The sequence below is a fragment of the Callospermophilus lateralis genome, chromosome 18 (assembly GCF_048772815.1).
Source record: "Callospermophilus lateralis isolate mCalLat2 chromosome 18, mCalLat2.hap1, whole genome shotgun sequence".
NCBI classification, from domain to species: Eukaryota; Metazoa; Chordata; class Mammalia; order Rodentia; family Sciuridae; genus Callospermophilus; species Callospermophilus lateralis.
Genome location: NC_135322.1, coordinates 65,227,976 through 65,245,669, shown reverse-complemented (window position 1 = coordinate 65,245,669; position 17,694 = coordinate 65,227,976). Strand labels below are relative to the sequence as shown.

The following is a 17,694-nucleotide window of genomic DNA, read 5'->3' as shown; positions in this document are numbered from 1 at the left end:
CAGCCACAAGGCAGAGTAAAGAGCTTCATGTAGCCCACACTGTAACACAGTGTTCTTCCTGTGGCCCTCAAGCTTACAGGCGAGCTTTGAGACCATCCCTGTGGTGCAGGATGGAATCCAGGGTTGGGGAAATGGACATGCATTGGTGAGTGGCCAAGACACGCCTCATGGAAAACGTCAGTGTTCCCCACACTCAACTTCTGTACTGCCCTGCGATGGAGGCGGTGCAGGGGGCAGTCACCTCGTTAAGACAAGTGTCCTCTGTTGCAGGATGATGATCTGGAGGAAGGCGAAGTGAAGGACCCCAGTGACAGGAAGGTGAGGCCTCGCCCCACCTGCCGATTCTTCATGAAAGGTAATTGTCTGGGTTGGGCTCTGCTCAGGCTGCAAAGCCATGGCCTCTCCTGGGACCCAGGTGGAGGTTCAGCCTCATCAGGGTCCTGCTGTGCGAGGCTGCTTGTAGGGCCAGACCATGAGTGCTGCTGCAGCTGCTGCTGCTCAACAGCAGATCCTTTTATTGGTCCTTTCCTCGCTTAAGAGACTGCCTTGGAGGAGAGCCAGCCTGTCACTTTCACACGTGGAGTAGACCCGTGACTAACAGGCAGCAGCCACTGTCTTTCTAAGGGGTCCCTTCTGTCAGGCTGAACACTCCGGCACCCGTGTTAACGTCCCCCTACCTCTGTAAGAGATGACCAATCCTGCAGCACGTTCTTCACTGGGGATGGACTTGAGAAGGCAAGGGAGGGCCTCTGGAGGCCACAGGCACTCTGCAGAGAACAGTGTGAGTCGAGTAGCTGGGCAGCAGGGGCAGTCTGGTAAACCCTTGCTTAGAAGCCTGGACTGACCCTGTGTCAGCGTGTAGCATGACCCCTCAGCATGGTGATCCTGTGTCTCGTTTGTAGAGTCTTGGGATGTTAGTTCGTAAGAGTCTCTCTGATGGCGTGTTTCTTGTGTGGGTGCTCCCCTTGGGTAGGTAAGGGGATGGTTTCCTCTTGCCCTAGATGACTTGCTCCCTGGCCAGTTGTGTGTGCAGTCTACAGCTCACAAGAGCTTCCTGTACTTCTTTTCCAGATGTTGTGACACCATTGTCCACTCTTCTTCCACCAATACCAAATTCCATACCACTCAGAGGCCAGGTTAAAGGTACAAAGTATCCCATATTCGCTCTCTTTAGTACCTTAAAGTCCCCTGCTCCAGAGGCCAGACTTCTTCCTCCTGGATCCAGATCATGCCTGGGACACTGCAAAGAAGGAGGGCTTCAAAGGACAGAGAGCTGTTGTGGCTGCCCTTTTTCCTCCGAGGCACGAGAGCCAAAGGTGGAGGCACAGGCTGCAGCAGCTTGCTTGGGAGGAGGCAAGAACTGACTTGGGGTTGGGGGAGTAGAGTCCCATCTTACAGATAGGGCAGTTTGCACTGAGACTGGCCCTTGAGTAACCCCACCCTCAGGCTGAGAGATACTCTGATGAGGGATTCCTGAGAACCCTGGTCAGGCTCGTTCCTCTAGGGTGTGTGTTTTTAGCCTACACTGTCTGTATGCTTGTTTTTGCCAAGTGAAAACAGTTGGCCCATCTGAATTATATGTGCATGTGACGGCCCCAGTGTGCAGACAGTCCTGTAGGACCAGCGGGGTTGTGGGAAATCTAGAGCCAACAGCCATGTGCCATGTGCCATGTCTCTCCATCTTGTGACAGTCACTATAGCCACACTGAGGACACAGCAGTGTACACCATGTCTTAGTTCCTTAAAAACTTGGGCATTTCTAGTGTTGGTATTTCAGAAAAGTGAAACGTCGTTAGAAGACCTATTTTCTATAGTGGTGTGAGATTAAATGACGTCAGACGGTCTCTGATTCCTAGACATAAGTGATACGGAGAACTCTGCATGCACACACACACACACAGCTGCAGCCACTGAATTAGCACTGCTTACAGACTGTGCCACACACTGTTCTGATCTCTGGCGGCTGCTTGGCTCAGAAGTGGAGCCAGTTGGTTAGGACTGGCCCACAGGTTCCATAGCAGGAGACAGCAGGCCCACTGTCTCTGAGTGGAGGCTCTGGACCAGGAACTGGGCTCACACTGCTTCATTGGTTCTCAGAATTTAACAACCAAAGCACAGAACAGATGAAGCAAGGTCTTACTGGAAATGTAAACTGAATCTCTGGGAAGATGCCTGGTACACGAGAGCAGCGGCATTGTCTCCATGGATGCAGGGCAGTGTGGGTGAGACTGCTAAGCTTGAGTGTCCATGAGTGAGGTCTCTCAAAGCAATTTCTGCAGTCAAGAGAGTGGAAACTAGGGCCAGTGGTATTTTTGCAGCTTAATTGAACGTGATCAAAAATTTCTTTCAAGAATGATTCTTTTCTTACCTTCCCACAATGCTGGGGATCAAACCCAGGGCCTTACATACACTAAGCAAGTGCTCTATCATTGAGCTACATTCCTATCCCTGGTCCTTAGTTGTTTTTGGTTTTTTTGTTTTGTTTTGTTTTGTTTTTTCTTTTCAGAGATAGGATTTTGCTGTGAGGCCCACGTTAGCCATGAACTCTCACCTCAGCCCTCCAGATAGTTGAGATCACAGACCTATGTTACTGCGCTCCGCCGAGGAGTGTTCTTAAGCATATTTACCTTTCTTCTTGTTAGTTATTCTGAAAGGTGATGTAGTATGAAAGGAAACCATTGAATCCATTTGGCAGAACGTCTTCTGCTTTTTCTTAGGAGAAATTTATTTGGATGTAGGTGTTTTGTTTACCTTTGCAGTTTGAAGTGTGATGTTAAATTGAGATGAGTTGGTCTAAGAACTCTTCAGGAACAAGAGAAATTACTTTAAAAGTATAATAGAGTTTGCCGTGTTGGCAAGGACACGAGCAGAGCACACTGGCACTCTCACACAGTGCCAGGGTGAGTGTGAGATGGTGCCATTGCTTTGGTGCAGTCTGGCTGTTGCTCAGGAGTAAAGGACATGGTTAGTTACCCCATGGCCCTGCACTTCTGCTTCTGGGTTTCTGACCAAGAGGAGAGAAGACATATGGCCCTGCCAGAGGGCTTGCAAGCACCCAAAACAGGAAACCTTCTAGGTGTCCCAAAGCTAAGGAGTCCATCCGTGCAGTGGAACACTCCACGGCAGGTAAGAGCCCAGGGAAAAGAACGCTGGCAGCTGCAGGAACCTGGGGGACATGCCAGCGAGGAAAGCCAGCGTGCAGGGTGCTCAGGGCTTGGTGTGGGACTCCAGGAACATGCATCTCCAGAGCCGGCAGAGCCCACGTGAGGATGGGGCTGAGCGCTGAGGAATGCAGGGCTTCCTTCTAGCTATATGGTGGTTATGACTACATAGCTTTGTGAGTACACTAAAAACGACTAGATTTTTTTTTGTAGATAGACATGATTATTTTATTTATTTTTTTATGTGGTGCTGAGGATCGAACCCAGTGCCTCATGCATGAGAGGCAAGCAAGTGCTCAACCACTGACCTACAACCCCAGCCCCTAGATCATATAATTTTAACAGGTGTGTGAAGTATGCTTCCATGACTACTTGTGATCTATAGTTAAATCATTTAGTTGCCCAGGGCACACATTGGTACTTGTGACCACTGACTACAAAGTGTACCAGCAATACAACTTTTAAACATTTTCAAGAATTGATACTTTGTGGCATGTTTTAACCTCTAGATCTGTTAAAGCAGGACACAAGAGTTCCATACACAAAGGCATAAGAAGCATTTGGAGGTTTTTTTGTCTTTTTTTTTTTTTTTAGTATTGGGGATTGAACCCAAGGGCACTTAACTACCGACCCACATCCTCAGCCTTTTATTTTTTATTTTCAGACAGGGTCTCGCTAAGTTGCTGAGGCTAACCTTGAACTTGAAATCCTCCTGTCTCAGCCTCCCGAGTCATTGGGTATAGTTGTGCCTCACCACGCCCAGCAAGAAGCATTTTCTTTAAGCTGTCCTGCTTCAGGTTTCTGTATCCCTCTGTGAACAAGCACCAGTCCATTTGTAACTGCCCTTGTTGTAGTTTTTTTTAATTGTGGAAGAAACATGTGTTTTTCATGGAATTGACCATCTTGATTCAGGGTCACTGAAAGCACTTTGTTGTGTGACTGTCCCCATCAAGCATCTCTAGGACATTGTCAGCTCACAGCACTGAAACTGTGCCCAGCAAACCACAGTCCCTATTCTCTATTCCGGTCCCAGCACTCCCCACTCTGCTTTTTGTCTCCGTGGACCCAACTTTGTTTTGGTACCTCATGTAAGTGGAATCATGCAGCATTTGTCATTTGGTGACTGGCTCATTTTGTAGGGCATACTTCTCAGGGTTCACCTGTGCACAGCATGTGCTGGAATTTCCTTCCTTGTTAAGACCGAATAATATTTCATTGAACAGACAGACTGCATTGTTTTTGTCTGTTTACCTGCCATTGCACACTTGGCTTGTTTCCACCTCTTGGTACTGTGGATAATGCTACGAGCATGTGTGCAAATATCTTTGAGACCCCTGGTTTTAATTTTTTTGAATATAGACCACAAGTGGGATTGCAAATCATAGGGTAATTCTACCTTTGTTTTGATAGAGCTGTGATCAAACCGAGGGCCTCATATGTTCTGGGCAGCTCTTCACTGCTTTACTTTTTTTTTTTTTTTTTTTGGTACTAAGGATTGAACCCAGGGGTGCTTAACCACTTAGCCACATCCCCAGTACTTTTTAAATATTTTATTTAGAGACAGGGTTTGGCCGAGTTGTTTAGTGCCTCACTAAATTACTGATGCTGGCAATGAACTTGAGATCCTCCTGCCTCGGCCTCCAGAGCCACTGGGATTACAGGCATGCACCAGCACCTGGCCCCCAGCCTTTTAATGTCTTGAGGAACTGCCCAGCTCTATTCCACAGTGGGTGCACCCTTCTGTGTCCCCCGGCAGTGCACAAAGGCTCCCATATTTCCACACCCTCACCAGCATTGCTTTGATTTTCTGTAGGAGCATTTCCAGTGGGAGCAAGGTGGCCTCTTGTGTGTTTTTTGTTTTTTTTGTTTTTTTTTTTTTGGGTACTGGGGATTGAACTCAGAGATACTTAACCATTGAGCCACATCCCCAGCCCTATTTTGTATTTTATTTAGAGACAGGGTCTCACTGAGTTGCTTAGCGCCTCACTTTTGCTGAGGCTGGCTTTGAACTCGTGATCCTCCTGCCTCAGCCTCCGGAGCCACTGGGATTTGGCATGCACCACTGTACTGGGCCACCTTATGGTTTGCATTTTCCTAATGTGTGTGTTTAGCCACTTATGTGCTGCTTGGCCATTTGTATATTTTCCTTAAGAAATATCTTTTGTTCATTTTCAAATCCCTGCATTCTCTTTTGTGTTTAAAGCAGCAGGCCTCAGAGTGTGGACTGGGGACCCCTGGGAGTCCTTGAGACCCTTTCAGGACACCTCCTGCAGGTTAAAACTGTTTCCTAATACTAAGACCATACTGGTAGTAAGGTGTTCACCATTGTGCGCTCATGAAGAGTGCCGATCCATTCAGCATCTCATACAGCAGTAAACTGTATATATTATAATTTAATTAAACTTTACACTTGAGTAAATGTCTTCTAAAAAATGAAACATAGGGGCTGGGGTTGTGGCTCAGCGGTAGAGCACTCACCTAGCATGCCTGAAGCACAGGGTTCGATTCTCCACACCACATACAAATAAATAAAATAAAGGTCCATCAACAACTAAAATATATGTGTGTGTGTGTATATATATACATATGTTGTATATATATTTTTTATATATATATATAAGAAACATAGAGGTACAGCTTACATGCCACAGAATTCACACATTTTAAGAGTACAGTTTTTAATTGATTTTTAATGAATTTGCCAAGTTGTTCAGCGATCACCACAATCCAGTTTAGAGCTTTTGCACCATGGTGAAAGATCCCCTAGTGGGATGGCCTTTTGCACGGAGCCCTCGCCCCACACCCAAGCCTCTTGAGAGGGACTTGAGGGTCTTAAGGGACAGTGCATTGGAGGTTTGAGTGACAGGTTTGAGTTTGAGTGACAGGTGATGGAATGGTGCCTGGAAAAAATGACAGACCGATGTACCATAGCATTGTGGGCCTAGGCCCTTGGCAGGAAGAATGTGGGCCCCTCACTTCAAATAGAACAATGGCAATTTGCAAACAGTGTTAAAACTTGCACTCCCAAATAGAAATGAGACTTTGGAAAATTGGAATCTGCCACCCCCTGCATCTGCTTCCCATTGTGTAGCGAATTCTCCACCTGACCACTGGGTGGTGCTGCAGAGTCATGCCAGGGAAGAGGTGCGCTCAGAGTTGCAGACAGACCAAGAACTTCATGAGAGCTGGGGTCCCACTGCACAGCACTCGTCTGGAGGCCTGTGGGGACAGCAGCAAGAGTGTCTGGGGGAGGCTGTGAGCACCTCTCTGCAGTTGCACCACCCTGGAGCACAGAAGCAGATGGAGCATCCTGCTGCTGTCAGCAGGACAAAGCTGCCAGAGGACACCTCATGCCACTCCTCCTGTCAAGTAGTCAAGGAATGTTTTCATGGAATATCTGTGTTTTCAGACATTTGATTTATTTTTAAGTAGATTCATGAAATATCTTTGAGGTTTCTCATTTAGCTTGGATACAGAAAATATCACTAGAAATGACCCCCATAAACAGGCCACCTAGGGTGCTAGGGAAAAAAGGTTAAGAAAACTGCTAGTCTCAAGTCTGTGTTCCTTAAAGAAGCAGCTGAGAAGTTGTGCTGTTCTCTCAATTGCACACGAGGCATCTTGAGTCTCACTGCATGAGACTGGTCATCTGCCTCGCCTCTGCTGTTGTGGACTGAGGAGGGGTATGACCGAGGGGTCCTTGTGTGGTCACTGTGCCTGTGGTGTGCAGAGGTTCACTGGGTTTCGGGCCTGTCAACATGCAGATTCGGAGCTCTTTGGTTTGCTCTTAAGCTTAGTTACTGTTTTTTTTTTTTGTTGTTTTGTTTTGTTTTTGTATATTCTGACTTCCTTTTGTGAAGTGTTTTTGAAAAACCACTGAAGCACTTTAACCTTTTCTTTACCTAGACAACCTCTGTTTATTACCTGCTTGGAATTATGTAGGCTAACAGGAAAGAAGGGACTGAGGGAAATTTAAATATAATCAATGTGTCAGAAGGCTTTGTTTACAGTTAGGGTATGAAGCAAGTACTTTGTGTGGGGAATAGAAACACTGTAAAATTACCTCAGCTGTTCTAGCAGTACCTTTGCAAACATGGGGATGGTGTGTCTGAAGGATGGGATTGGTAGGCTGTTCAACAAATCAAAAACTAAAATTCTGGTAGTTTGTGGACCCAACACACATGAGCTCTCATGCAGTTGCACACCACAGACACTGTGTATGCTGCTCCTGGTGTCCTCACACTAGGAAAGAGGGATCCCTGTTGTTGGACGAGGGATTGTGGCCAGCAACTGCCAGGCCAGAGGTGCAGCAGTTTCCTGTACATGTGTTGTATCTGTTTCACTGACACAGTTTGGGTCTGTTTCTATTAAGGCCCTGGGTTCCTTTTTTGTAGCTATATTGTTCAGTGACAAAAAACAACACAGAGTAATACAGTATTACTCTGTTTCAAGGGAAACTGGCAAGTGTGTCATTAGAGGTTCATTGGTCCCAATAAGTTAACGACTGCTTTTGGCACAGGACCCTGGAGGCCTGGAGTAGGAAGGATTCTTCACTGGCTGCCTTTTAGAGTTGTGGATACTTTTTATTTACATGCATTTCTGTGTCTAGTTGTTTTATTATGAAACATGTATATAAAATATACAGTGTCTATAGGGGCATAAAGCTGAATTTAAAAAAGGGTAGAATTGCCAAGGTGCCCACCCTCCAGTTAAGAAAAGAATACTCTTTTCCTGAAAGCCCCATGTGGTGAGGGTGGCACTTGGATGTTGCAGGGGTGAAGGAGCTGCTGGACCCGTCTTGACAGCTCTGGCTCGTCTCCATTTCCACTTGCAGAGTCCTAGCACGGGAAGAGTGAGCGTTTGTTTATGCACTCCGAATTGCAGTTCTCCCAGGTTTTGTGTTTGTGAAATTCCATTTAGAAGCAGACAACCAGCTGGATGAGGCAGCGTGGTCTGCGAGTCCAGCAGTTCTGGAGGCTAAGATAGGAGGGTGGCAAGTTTGAGGCCATCCTGCCTCAAAATAAAAAATAAAAGGGGCTTGGGTACAGCTCAGTGGTAGAGCATCCCTGGGGTCAATCCCCAGACCACAAAAGCATACCAAAACAACAAGCAGAAGACCTCGCCGTTCTAAAACATCTGTATTTTTGCTTCTGTTGACTTTTTTTTTTTAAGTTGTAGATAGACAAATACCTGTACTTTATTTTTATGTGATGCTGGATCGAACCCAGTGCCCCACACATGCAAGGCAAGCACTCTACCGCTGAGCCACAACCCTGGCCCTCCATTGCCTTTTTTAAACAAATTCTTTTAAAATGATGACAGCAATGTACTGATAGGGCATCAAGGCTCCCCTCCCTCAGTCCCAGTGGTTTGGTGCTGGGCTTAGGCACTCTTTGTTCTGTGTCTGCCCTTTGCTAGACAGCTCTCCTCCTTCCTGGAGCCCTCTTCCTCTTTGCTTGGGTGGCCCGGCTCAGGACCCTTCTCAGCAGGGTGCTGGCTTAGCAGCCAGTAATAGGCGGCCCCGGGAGCCAGGCGTTGTCACTGCATCTGGCAGAATGCCTGGGCCCCCTCTCACCTTCCTCCCCGTGCTCCGGCCTCCTCTGGCGCACCTGTTCCTCATTTCTCTCCTGCTACATGCGTGCCCTGAGGTGTCTTTTGGTAGTGGGCCTATGGGTGGTGCTTTGGTTTTTGTCTTGAAAATTTGTGAATATCGAAAAATAGCAAATATCTGCTCATTTATCACCCAGATATATATGATAAGGAAATTGCAGAAAAGTGTGATTTATATTGTTAATACTTTTCTGTACTTGAAAATTTTCTAAGGTAAGCTTTTGTTATATTTTAATAACAAACAACGTTAACTGTGGCGTGGGTGTTGTGGGTTGGATTGTGAAGTGGATGGTGCTTGTGATCTCTTCCATGCCTGATTGCAGTCTTGCTTCTGAGCCCTCTGAGGCCTGGGGACCCCAACCCCACAGAAGAGTGTTTCCAGCTGCTTTTGACTTACATGTGTTCTCTTAAATATTTTTAGAAATTTAAAAAAGTCATTTTGTCATTTTTTTTTAATTTCCAGAGAAGCAATTTTTTAAGTATACTTTATTTCATGTTTAATTTAGACCAAATGCTATTATGTTATATTGAGTTGGTTTTAATGCAAGCTTTATTCATAACGCTTAAAAGTAAAGTTTGGTTTTTCCTAAATACCTAATGACTGTTTCTATTTAATTATAGAAGAGAAAACGTGATTTGTTGACAGAAATATTCAAACAGAATATCATTGTTTTGGATGAACATATATTTTTAAATTACTTAAAATCTAGCTACATATTACCCACTGAAAATGTTTTGTGAAACTATGTAGATGCTATAAGCTATGTTTGCTTTTGAAACCGTTGTATATTCTGTTAAAAAAAATAAATTTTTAAAAAGCAGTTCAGTCACTGATAAGGCATTATACATTTTGTGCTGAAAAGTTTATTGGTTTCCCTTAATGATCCTGGTTTTCTGTTGCTGAAAATCAGTTTTGATTCTTTGTGAGCAAAGTATAAAAGCCTAGTTTTATTATAATCATCGCTGTGTCTTTAATTTATCACACATTTTTAAGTCCCAGAAATATCCCAGAGTGGTTCTGAGAATTTTGATAAGGAAGTACAAATATTTGGAGATGGTGAAGATCACCCTGGGATAGACCTGCAGAACTCTGGTAATTGTCAGTGCTTCCCATCGATTTCTACTTCAGTGTGAATGTTCTCTGTGCCTGAAGAGGCTGCCTGGAGGCTGCAGCATGTCTCTGCACTGAACCTTGGGTCTGCAGAGCTTTGGGAATTTTCTGTTTTAATTAATGCTATTGATATACACAACTGTCCTTAGTATCCACAGCCGGTTGGCTCCAGGATCCCCACAGGTGCCAACATCTCAGGTGCTCAAGTCCTGGTGTGACATGGCATAGCACTCACAGAGAGCCTGCACACAGCCTTCCATAGACTCAGTCATCTCTAGATCAGTGGTAGTGCCCAACACAGTGTAAGTGCTGTGGAAACAGTTGTTATACTGTATTGTTTAGGGAGTAATGACAAGAAAAGTCTGTAAAGGTTTAGTAATGATGCAGGGAATAATTTCAGTCTACATTTGGAGAATCATGGATGTACAAATTGCAGATGTGGAGGCTAACTGCATGCACACCTTACAAAGTGACTTTGAAACAGGGCCTGGGGATCCCTGGTGCCCACCAGGAGCTCCTCCTCTAGGGAGTGCTGTCTCAGAAGCTCTCAGCTGAGCCAGGGCCCAGGTGGCTCAGCCTGCCTGCTATGGCGCTCTCATGTGCAAGAGGCTGCCTGGCCTTGTGGAGGGGCAGGGAGGCCAGGCATCCCTGACTGCAGCCACTGGCTCTAGGTCTCTCCAGGCTCAGCACACCCATTTCCTCATCCAGGGACCGCTGGAGCACTAGCTGGCCATATAGAACATTCCGGGTCTTTAGTACATGCTGCTGCTGCTCATCCCAGTCACTGCCCGTACAGTTAGGCTACTGGCATCCTTACTGACCTGACTTTTGTTTCCCCCAGGAAATTGTACCTGGGGAATGAATTGTAGGTTCATACACCCCGGAGTGAACGACAAAGGGAACTACTCCCTCATCACCAAAGCTGACCCTTTCCCGCCTAATGGTGCCCCACCTCTTGGACCTCACCCACTGATGCCTGCCAACCCTTGGGTGCGTGAACACCTCTTCTTCTTTAATTGCTAGCATACTGAACATCTGGGCACTGTCTGAATCTCAGGCTTAAGACAAATTAGTATATGCCTCGTGGACAAGGCATCTTCTGGCTGGGGAGAGGCATAGAGTGGCCCTTTTGGATGCTTCTGTGCAGAGTGGCCCTGGATGTTTTGGGGGACGCTTCAGGCTTGGGTGGGAGAGTTAGTCATGTGCAGCGAGCTTGTGTTTTAGTTGATGTTTTGCTTCCTTTCCTTTAGATTTTAAAGTTTCGCTTGCCTTATCAACTTTTCCATTTTCGTTTTTTTAATAGGGTGGGCCAGTGGTCGATGAGATCTTGCCTCCACCCCCTCCAGAACCTCCAACAGAGAGTGCCTGGGAGCGAGGACTCCGGCATGCCAAGGAGGTAACGGTCCAGCGGCCCTGAGGAGGCTCCATGGTGGGCTTGCCTTGCACCAAAACCTAGTCAGAGCTTTGGAAGCTGTGGGGTATTGCTGGGCTTCCTGTAAGAGTTAAAGAATGGTAATGGTGTCTCATTGTCTCTGTGAGTTGGCCCAGGTCACACGCACACCCCAGGATGCCAGGGAGGCCAAGCCCAGAACACAGACATGCCATCTTTAGGTGGTTGGGGCAGCCTAGCAGACAGAGGGCTGACTCCAGCCACTCCGTGGGGCCCACTGCCCAGGACCCACTCCCCACCCGCCTTAGGCCCAGCACCTGCTCCCCTGGGGCTCCCGTCACTGCCCAGTGTGGTTCCTGCTTAGTGCTCTGGTCATTCTCCAGGGAGAGGAAGAAAGAGCCCCTCCTTTCACACGCCTTCTGAGTATACACACTTGTGCATATTCACCACACTCAGTCCTCATTACCAAAGGACCTTGGTCCTGTCCCTCCACTGTTCACAGGAAGTGACAAGCTCCATTGTGTCTCACTTGCGCGTACATGAGCCACAACATGGCTCTCATGCCCCTCCCGAGAGGTGCTGGTGCTGGGGGTCCTGTGTCTGCCCCTTGCCATCGGCCTCAGCAGACCTTTTCCCTGTGTCCCTCACGGTGACTGAGTGTGACTTCTTTCTTCCTCCAATGGTAGGTTTTAAAAAAAGCAACCATTCGAAAAGAACAGGAACCTGATTTTGAAGAGAAAAGGTTCACGGTGACCATTGGTGAAGATGAACGCGAGTTTGACAAAGAAAATGAAGTTTTCCGAGATTGGAATTCTCGGGTCCCGAGAGATGTCAGAGATACAGCGTAAGGAATGCTCTGGTCTCCCTCCTCTTACAGAAGATCAGGGGGTGGGAGAGCTTGGTGGAAAGCAATTGCCTAGCAAACAGAAGCCAGAGTTTGTTCCCCAGCACAAAGGGGGGGGTCAAGTGGCCCCCCACTCACCAGTGCTCTGGTGAGAGTGACCTCATGTGAGTCTCAAGGCACCTTGGCATTGGTGCCACCCATCCTTGAAGGCGTGGAAATGCCACCCTTGAGCTAATTCAGACTCCCTCTGCAGTCGCCTCCCCTTGTTTGCTGACCTCTGGTGGTGTCCCAGCTCTACCTGTGGGCCCTGTGGTGGCTGCAGCTGTCAAGGAAGCCCCTGGAGCCCCTAGGTGTATCTCTCTCCTCACTCTGCTGGTCACCAGGAGCCAAGAAATGTGCACCATCCGCCATAGCAGTCCAAGGGCGTGACCACTGTGGCCCTCTCACTGTCCATACTGTGCTATTTCTGCCCTCCAAACCTTTAGTGCTGGCGTTTAAAAGTCGTGATGGAGAAAGTACACGGAATTGAATGAGTCAGATTCTGAGGCATCACACGGCCTGGAAAGTGCTGCCTCCCCTGCCCACTTCTGCCCTAGGGATGGTGCTTTACCCTCACAGGACAGAAGTGGGCCAGGTTTCTGCTGGCAGAGCAGTGAGGTTAGGGCACGGGTCCTGGGAATTGACCGCCATCTCACCCAGCGGTCCCACTGACTTGTCTCTACCTGGGTCTTGGGGCAGTGCTCATGTTGCAAAGTTGGCAGGCAGGTGCACACTGTGTGGTGCCAGTCCTGCCAGTGGGGCCCGTGCTCAGGACCCAGGGTGGAGACCACAGGCACAGAGCCCCTTACTCACAACTTGCATTATGCCATTTGTTGCCAGTGGTCAAAAATTCAGCTGGAAAGTTCCAGAGATGAGCAATTTAAGTAACTCTGGTCATCCCATATTGTCATAGTCTACGTTATTACGTCAGCCTCTCACTGTGCCTCGTTATAGACTAGACTTTATCACAGGCACGAAGGGAACCGTCTGTAGAGTTGAGTCTGCCTGCAGGACATGCTAGGAGGGTTCCCTGTGGACGGGAACACTTGCACATCCTTCTAGTGAAGTTGGCAGATGGCAAAAGGATGTTTAAATCAGAACTGAGTGTGGCCCAGATATCTGCAGGGTCACCGTGGGCAGGGGGCTGACGCTCAGGAGCCTCTTCTCGAGCAAGGTGTGCACGATGATATTGTCATTCACACCTGGAGTATTGGTGAGCGTTCAGGAGGTGGTGTGACTTCAGGAAGTGCAGAGTACTCTGAATTTATGTGCTTGTTTATAGGAGGGAAAGAAGGGCAGTTTTTACACCCTGTTTCCCGTTCCCCTGGCTGGAATGGGGAGCTGTGAGGTGTGTCTGCTTGGAGGTGGTTCAGTGCCAGGGTTTGATGACAGACTTCACAGAGTGCCCTGGCCTTGGTGCAGAAGCCTGTGGTTCCAGTCCTGCCCTGCATGTGGTGTAGGAGCAGCCCTCAGCTGCTAAAGCTGTGCAGGTGGGGCTCAGGCTACGGGCAGTGCTGAGAGCAGGCTTTTGACTGCGTTGTGTTCCTGTGTTTTTTAACATTCTCTGTGCTCAGAGTGGATGTGGGGGCTTTTGTGCCTGACCCCTCCCAGACTGGATGAGTCAGGATCTCTGCAAAAGTACCCCAGTGTTTGTTGTAGATGTTGGGGGAAGACTGCCAGTCAGAGTCCCAGCCAGACATAGATCACCCACTTCCTGTAACAAAGAGCGGCCAGTGGGAGGAAGTGTTCACCATTTGGCTGCAAAACCAGGAGAGACTGGGTACCATGGAGGGAGCGAGCCAGTGCCAGTTGAAACTGCTAGAACTGAGAGGTTAAGAGGAAGTTCAGAAGGAGTGAGACCCTGGCCACGGAGAGGGTGCCAGCTGGCCTGTGGACAGTGAGGCTGGACAGGGAGGAGGGAACCATTGGCACCTGGTTGCTCCAAGTGGATCCAGCAAGTTTCCCTTCGCCTGGCTTGGCTGAGGGGCCCTCCTTGGCCAGTGGGGAAGGCTGCTCTGCTGCAGCATGTAGAGGGTGGCACAGGTGCTATCCCTGCAAGACTGTGTTTCTTTGAGAGATACTTTATAACTTGGGATAAAAAGCAGAGGTGCATGTTTTAGAACCTTTAGTATTATTTTCTGAGCCTTGGTTTTTTTGCCTTTGAAGTGAAGGGGTTGAACTCTAAACTTCTAGCTCCCAACTTTAATTCTTACATATTCTCTAGCAGCTTCACTTTGTACCTTATCATGCCACTTCCTGGGTGGACTGTAGACAGAAACCACCTCCTCTACAGAGAGGGACAGTTTCGCCCCATGGGCCCTGCTGATGTAGTGCACCTAGAGCTCCAGGCCCACAGAAGACCTGTCATGCAGAGCGTCTCTGCCATCTGCCAGAGCATGTGCAGGACACTGCAGTGCCCGCTGATTGTAATCAGAGACTCTACAGACAAGGAGTGCACGATCCCCTCTGCCAGATGCAGCCAGGGAGCCCAACCTTGCCTACCCTTGGGCAAGGCCCATTGACAGCTCAGGTTTCCCAAAACACAATTTGGGAAATGATTGTGGAGACCATGATACTCTTTAGTGGAACTTGTTTTTACATCAATGAATTGAGCAAACATAGTCCAGGTTCATTACAGATGTTTCTCAGTGTTTTTCAAGACAGTGCCTGAGAAGTCTGTTGTGAGCAAGCTCACACTTAACAGCAGCATGTTGATGGGTGCCCACCTCGAGCCAGGCTGAGGAAGTGTGTGCATTCCATCCTGTTAGCTGTCTGTCTTTGGCTCATCCTGTGTCCCAGGGAAGCTCTGCAAGAAAGAGGCCTTTCCATTTAGCTTAAATGATGTTCCCAAAACAGATATGCTGGCAGAGCCCTGGTGTCAGAGAACACGTAGCCCTGAGACTTGATGGTGTTGGGGGCCTTTGGCTTTCTCTTGTCCAGGCCCACTTCAGGGTGTTTGCTTGCCCCTGCATGTCTGCAGCACCCGCGTACCATCACAGACCCACCAAGTACTGAGCTCTGCAGGAATGAAAAGTGCAGGCATTGTCTGCAAGAGCCTTGGGGGTTCATCTCTGCCATAGCCCTTGCGATCTTGGAGGGGAGCTCCTAGAGAGCAGTCTGCTGCCCTGGAGGTGTCTGGGACCCATGTGAGCCACATGTATTCCCTGTCCTCCTCCCCTCCCCAAGGAGAGGAGTAAAGCTGTGGCTCTGCCATCCTCCAGCTGGTGTGGCTGGTGCAAAGCCCAGGTGTGCTGGGCTCTAGTCAGGTGTCTCCCCAGGGGGTGGTCAGGTGCCTCAGTGAGGAGCCACCCGGCCTGTGTCCTTGGGTCTATCTCTGGGCTCCCAGCTTCCTCCATCAGTTGTTTGTTTTCATGCACAGGATGACATGAACGGCGGGGGCTCTTTAGGATGTTGTGGTGTTTCAGAGGGTGTCTGCACTTTTGCGGGGTTTATTGGCTTGGCTTGTAGGTATGTCTTCCCCTGTGACCTGGGCATCTGCTTGTGCAGCCTCATGAATAAGGTCGCTGGTGTTCTCTGGAATGGGCTTATGCTTATGAACAGTGCAGGAAGAGCTGGCTTGGGCATTCAGCCGCCTGCCCAAGGCTTCTCGTTTGTTCGCCTGTTCTTTGTATTTTTCAGGATAAACCTGCCATTTCTGGCTGACACTCTCTTGTTCCTGAGTGATTTTCTTCTTCCTTGGTGTTGTGAATGAATTTCTCACACTGTCTCCTAACTAGTCCTTACCTATGTCCACGAGGACTTTGGTTTCCAAGTGGTTCTGTCCATCCTTCTGCCTCACCGGGGTCCGTGTTCATCAGCTCTCTGGGTTGTTGAGTCTACACGTACCTTACAGAGCGAGCTGGTGCTGTGCGGTCTCCAGGATCCTCTGTCCGTCTTTTTGGGAGAGTGTGGGTTCCCATTCTCCTGAGTGCTTTCAGTAGGAATGGGTATTGAGTGTTTGTTGGGTGTGCTTCCGAAATCTGTGAACGTGATTCTGTGCTTTTTCTCTTCGGGTCTGCTGTTAGATGTAACCACACATTACAGATTTCCTAGTACTGACTCAGCCCTGCTTTCCTGGCCCAAGTCCCATACCATCATGGTGTGTTGTTTCCGTAACGTGGTGCTGGGTCCTCCTTGCTTGTATTTCATGTAGCATGTTTGCCTCTAGTATTCCTAAGTGATAAGATTTGCTTCTTACTGGCTCTCTTTTCAGACTTGAGCCTTATGCGGACCCTTACTATGACTATGAAATAGAGCGCTTTTGGCGTGGTGGACAGTACGAGAATTTCAGGGTACAATATACAGAAACAGAGCCGTACCATAATTATCGAGTAAGTATGACTCAGATGTGCAGATGTGAATGTCACTGATTTACCCATTAAAACCACCACCACCTCCCGCCTTTGAAAAGGAATCTAAGTAGCCCAGGCTGGCCTTAAACTTGCCAACCTCATCCTCCAGAGTCACTAGGATTGAAGGTATGCACCCCTGCACCTGGCCGGAATCACCCTTTTCATTTATGGACTTTCACATGAACTTATTCTGTCAGCACAGTGTGCTGATTGAACCCAAAGGGTTAAATTCAAGCCCATACTGGTGGTTTCTGGAGGACTGATTTGGGTACCCTGGTAATGCTTGTAACCTGAACAGGGGCTTCCCCGGACTTTGTTCTTGCCATGGTTTGTAAAGTCAGACTGCTCATGAGGTCATTGATGCCAGTTTTCAAGAGACTCTGGCCGTCCCTAGCTCTTCCTCTGAGAGTCCTTAGCCACATTACTCACCTGTAGTCCACGGGCTGAGGACCCGTCTCTGACCACTCTGCCTTCTTGGTGTAGCAGAGGGTCGTCTGCATTGGTGCTTCCTCCTGAGTCACTCTGGCTCTGAGAGCTCAGTGTCTGCGGACTGTGTGCTCAGGACTGTGAGCCCAGGTCTCTGCTCTTGGAGGGACGTGGAAAGACTATTCCAGGAAAGATCCCTCAGAAGCAGTTTGGCAGGTTTTATGTTGTGACTCAGGACAGAGCCAGGAGTTCTTAGGACCAGAGGGAAGTGGCCATGGCCCCAGGAACTCAGCAGATGGTCAGAGGACCCTGTAGTCCAGAAAACCCCTGGCTGACCCTCTGGTGCCCACCTGCTCTACAGAGCAGCTTTCTCCTGGAGTTGGGCTGCAGGCTCCTGGTAAATTGTCCCTACCAGGGTAGCCACTATGATCCTCTGCTGGGGGGTGGGGGCAGCAGGAAGGCCACGGTGTACACAGCGTGTCCCTGGAGAAAAGCCCAGAATCTGTCAGGTGTGCTGGGCTCGGACTTTATTCTGTTTTGACATTGAATGTCAGAGGGGATGCACAAGTCTGCACCAAGGGTTGTGTAGAGGATGCCACTCTTTCAGGCACCACCCAGGGGAGCCCCTCCTCGCACCTGCTGGCATGGGCAGCTGTGCGAGCTCCATCCTCAGAGGAAGGAACCGTGTCCAGAGGCCATGTCCTCTGGGTCATGTGCAGGAGAGCCAGCTGTGCACAGCTCGTGCCAGACTGGTGACAGGT

At 48.6% G+C, this 17,694-nt stretch overlaps 1 protein-coding gene across 3 annotated transcripts in view; it reads left to right on the top strand.

The window, feature by feature from the left end:
* The first annotated feature begins 200 nt into the window (after positions 1-200).
* Positions 201-17,694, top strand: part of Zc3h18 (zinc finger CCCH-type containing 18) — a 40,208-nt gene continuing 22,714 nt past the window's right edge. Inside the window, exons 1-6 of one of the 3 annotated variants that reach the window (XM_077105830.1) lie at positions 201-355; positions 1,072-1,143; positions 10,724-10,872; positions 11,186-11,278; positions 11,959-12,116; positions 16,369-16,486. In XM_077105830.1, the coding sequence (XP_076961945.1) occupies positions 349-355; positions 1,072-1,143; positions 10,724-10,872; positions 11,186-11,278; positions 11,959-12,116; positions 16,369-16,486 (597 nt within the window). In that variant the 5' untranslated portion in view covers positions 201-348. Of the gene's footprint in view, positions 356-1,071; positions 1,144-9,676; positions 9,865-10,723; positions 10,873-11,185; positions 11,279-11,958; positions 12,117-16,368; positions 16,487-17,694 lie in introns of those variants that run through there. The other 2 variants (XM_077105831.1, XM_077105832.1) reach the window with 2 other exon arrangements.